Here is a 3,895-nt window from a genome sequence, read left to right on the forward strand (position 1 = left end):
CGTCTTGTTAGATACCGTATTCTGAACCCATCTGCTATTCCAGAGGGTCAGTTCATTGACAACAAGAAAGCTGCTGAGAAACTGCTGGGCTCACTGGACCTTGACCACAGCCGGTACAAGGTAGGACATACTAAGGTATAATATATTCTAACAAAATTTCTCTTCAAATAGCCAATTCAAATTATCATAATGCAGAAAGTGTAAAGAAAAAAAACAGTAAATAAATATTGACATATGTTTTGTAAAGGTGTTCTTCAAGGCTGGTCTCCTGGGTACCCTTGAAGAGATGAGAGATGACCGTCTTGCTCTCATCATTACTGGGATTCAAGCAAGAGCTCGCGGTATTCTCTCAAGAATTGAGTTCCAGAAGATTGTTGAGCGCAGGTTAGTAAGCAGTTTCTCAAATTTGAGATCAATAATATTAAGTGGTTTTAAGATATTCATGTGCATCATTATATTGCAGAGATTCCTTGCTTGTGATCCAGTGGAACGTACGTGCCTTCATGGGTGTCAAGAATTGGCCCTGGATGAAGCTCTACTTCAAGATCAAGCCTCTGCTGAAATCTGCTGAGACTGAGAAAGAGATGGCCAACATGAAGGAAGAATTCACCAAGTTGAAGGAGGCTTATGCCAAATCTGAAGCCCGCAGAAAGGAGCTTGAGGAAAAGATGGTTTCTCTTCTCCAAGAGAAGAATGACCTGCAGCTTTCTGTGCAGTCTGTAAGTCCATGTGGAAATACAACTGCTTTTCACAAGTCAAAAAATCTAAATTGCTCATGATTGTTTTCCCCTGCTCTGATAGGAGCAAGATAATCTTGCAGATGCTGAGGAGAGATGTGAGGGTCTGATCAAGAGCAAGATCCAGTTTGAGGCCAAAGTCAAAGAGCTGACTGAGAGACTGGAGGATGAAGAGGAAATGAATGCTGAGTTGGTTGCAAAGAAACGAAAGCTGGAGGATGAATGTTCTGAGCTCAAGAAGGACATTGATGATCTTGAACTCACTCTGGCCAAAGTGGAGAAAGAGAAACATGCTACTGAAAACAAGGTTAGCTGTTAAACCTCCTGTAGTTTTTTCCGTATTACACATTCTTTGAGTGTTTTCTGATCTAATGCCCTTTTGCTTAGGTTAAAAATCTCACAGAGGAAATGTCAGCACTTGATGAAATCATTGCTAAGCTGACCAAGGAGAAGAAAGCTCTGCAGGAGGCCCATCAGCAAACGCTGGATGACCTCCAGAGTGAGGAAGACAAAGTCAACACTCTCACCAAAGCCAAAGCCAAGCTGGAGCAACAAGTGGATGATGTGAGTACAACAAAATCTACTCTAAACATCTTAAATATGTATGATGTGTGACATGTTTTACAAAACAATGTAAATTAAATAATATTTTATATTATAATAAGCTTGAGGGATCCTTGGAGCAAGAAAAGAAGCTGCGTATGGATCTTGAGAGGGCAAAGAGAAAGCTGGAGGGTGATTTAAAATTGACTCAGGAGAGCATTATGGACTTGGAAAATGATAAACAGCAACTGGAGGAGAAGCTGAAGAAGTAAGAACATGTCAAACAATTAAGATACAATTTTGAGAAAAAAAAAAGAATAAAATTACTCAAAATGTCTGATATCACCTTAAAGGAAGGACTTTGAAATCGGCCAGCTCAATAGCAAAATTGAGGATGAACAAGCCCTTGGTGCCCAGCTCCAGAAGAAACTGAAGGAGCTGCAGGTAGGTTTAAACCAAACAAGGATGAATCATATAAAAAGAACCATTTAAATGTATTATGATTTCGATTAAAACCTTATTTTTTTTCTCAATTTCTAGGCTCGTATTGAAGAGCTGGAGGAAGAGCTGGAGGCTGAGAGAGCTGCTCGTGCCAAAGTTGAGAAACAGAGAGCTGATCTGTCCAGAGAACTGGAGGAGATCAGCGAGAGGCTGGAGGAGGCTGGTGGAGCCACTGCTGCCCAGATTGAGATGAACAAGAAACGTGAAGCTGAGTTCCAGAAACTGCGCAGAGACCTTGAAGAGTCCACTCTGCAACATGAGTCCACTGCAGCTACACTGAGGAAGAAACATGCCGACAGTGTAGCTGATCTGGGAGAGCAGATTGACAACCTTCAGAGAGTGAAGCAGAAGCTGGAGAAAGAGAAGAGTGAACTGAAGTTAGAGCTTGATGATGTGGTCTCCAACATGGAGCAGCTTGTCAAGTCAAAGGTTAGTGGCAACAAATAAGACACATTACATGAGAATGCAATGTAAAATCAATATAACTCACTTTCTCAATACATTTTATTAGAGCAACCTGGAGAAAATGTGCAGAACTCTGGAAGACCAGATGAGTGAGTACAGAACCAAGGCTGAGGAAGGCCAGCGCACAATCAATGACTTCACCATGCAAAAAGCCAAACTGCAAACTGAGAATGGTAAGGGCACAAAAAAATACAACTTTCAGTTTAAAAAGTTAAAATTGGTCATAACTACAAACTATTTTGCCTTTTCAGGTGAACTGTCCAGACAGCTAGAGGAGAAAGACTCCCTGGTGTCTCAGTTGACCAGAGGCAAGCAGTCCTACACTCAGCAGATTGAAGACCTCAAGAGACAACTAGAGGAAGAAATCAAGGTTTGTTTTGCAATCCATAATGTTTTTCCACAAGCTGAATCCTTTTTGTTACACATTAGGGCACCAGAAATCACATCCAAGCAACTGACAATTTTTTCTTTCAGGCTAAGAATGCCCTGGCTCATGCAGTTCAGTCTGCTCGTCATGATTCTGAACTGCTGAGGGAACAGTTTGAGGAGGAGCAAGAAGCCAAAGCTGAGCTGCAGCGCAGTATGTCCAAGGCAAACTCTGAGGTGGCTCAGTGGAGAACCAAGTATGAAACTGATGCCATCCAGAGGACTGAAGAGCTGGAGGATGCCAAGTAAGTAGCGGGAAATATACTATTTGGTTTTCATTATTATTTCTAAACAATTCTTATAAATCTCCTTGCTGACACAATTAGGAAAAAATTGGCTCAGCGTCTGCAAGATGCAGAAGAAGCTGTGGAAGCAGTCAATGCTAAATGCTCCTCACTGGAGAAGACCAAGCACAGGCTGCAGAATGAGATTGAAGATCTCATGGTGGATGTGGAGAGATCCAATGCTGCTGCTGCTGCTCTGGACAAGAAGCAAAGGAACTTTGACAAGGTAATACAAACAAATTAAAATTTCATAATATTAATATTTATTACTTTGATTATTTTATTAGTAATTAACTAAGCACCTAATTAAATGCCTAATTAGGTTTTGGCTGAGTGGAAGCAGAAGTATGAGGAGTCCCAAACTGAACTAGAAAGTGCCCAGAAAGAGTCTAGATCTCTGAGCACTGAACTGTTCAAACTGAAGAACTCCTATGAAGAGGTCCTGGATCATCTTGAGACCATGAAGAGAGAGAACAAGAACCTCCAAGGTAACTATATTTTGGTTACCTGCGGAATTAACAGATGTTATGTTCAGTATACTTTGGCTTAACAATTATTTTTATGTCTAACAGAGGAAATCTCTGACCTCACTGAGCAACTTGGAGAGTCAGGGAAAAGCATCCATGAGTTGGAGAAAATTAGAAAGCAGCTGGAGCAGGAAAAAGCAGAGATCCAGACAGCCTTGGAGGAGGCTGAGGTAACCCTAAATTATCCTTTCTTTTTTGTTCACACAAGGCTGATTTTGGACAAAGGACTTAGAATATTTCTTTCACATTGAAAGGGCTCACTTGAACATGAGGAAGGAAAGATCTTGAGAGCTCAGCTGGAGTTCAATCAAGTAAAGGCTGATATTGAACGTAAACTGACTGAGAAAGATGAAGAGATGGAGCAGGCCAAGAGGAACCAGCAGAGAGTGGTTGATACTCTGCAGAGCTCACT

The 3,895-nt window shown here is 41.3% G+C and overlaps 1 protein-coding gene across 1 annotated transcript in view; it reads left to right on the top strand.

The window, feature by feature from the left end:
* The window catches only part of LOC107686853 (myosin-7-like), a 14,189-nt gene that overhangs the window by 8,161 nt on the left and 2,133 nt on the right, over positions 1–3,895 (top strand). Inside the window, exons 23-32 of the mRNA XM_016484010.1 lie at positions 1,403–1,548; positions 1,634–1,724; positions 1,821–2,210; positions 2,293–2,419; positions 2,498–2,616; positions 2,721–2,917; positions 2,999–3,182; positions 3,279–3,444; positions 3,529–3,653; positions 3,738–3,895. Of these exons, the coding sequence (XP_016339496.1) occupies positions 1,403–1,548; positions 1,634–1,724; positions 1,821–2,210; positions 2,293–2,419; positions 2,498–2,616; positions 2,721–2,917; positions 2,999–3,182; positions 3,279–3,444; positions 3,529–3,653; positions 3,738–3,895 (1,703 nt within the window). The remainder of the gene's footprint in view (positions 1–1,402; positions 1,549–1,633; positions 1,725–1,820; positions 2,211–2,292; positions 2,420–2,497; positions 2,617–2,720; positions 2,918–2,998; positions 3,183–3,278; positions 3,445–3,528; positions 3,654–3,737) is intronic.

This window comes from Sinocyclocheilus anshuiensis, unplaced genomic scaffold (assembly GCF_001515605.1).
Source record: "Sinocyclocheilus anshuiensis isolate Anshui unplaced genomic scaffold, SAMN03320099.WGS_v1.1 scaffold601, whole genome shotgun sequence".
Classification (NCBI taxonomy): domain Eukaryota; kingdom Metazoa; phylum Chordata; class Actinopteri; order Cypriniformes; family Cyprinidae; genus Sinocyclocheilus; species Sinocyclocheilus anshuiensis.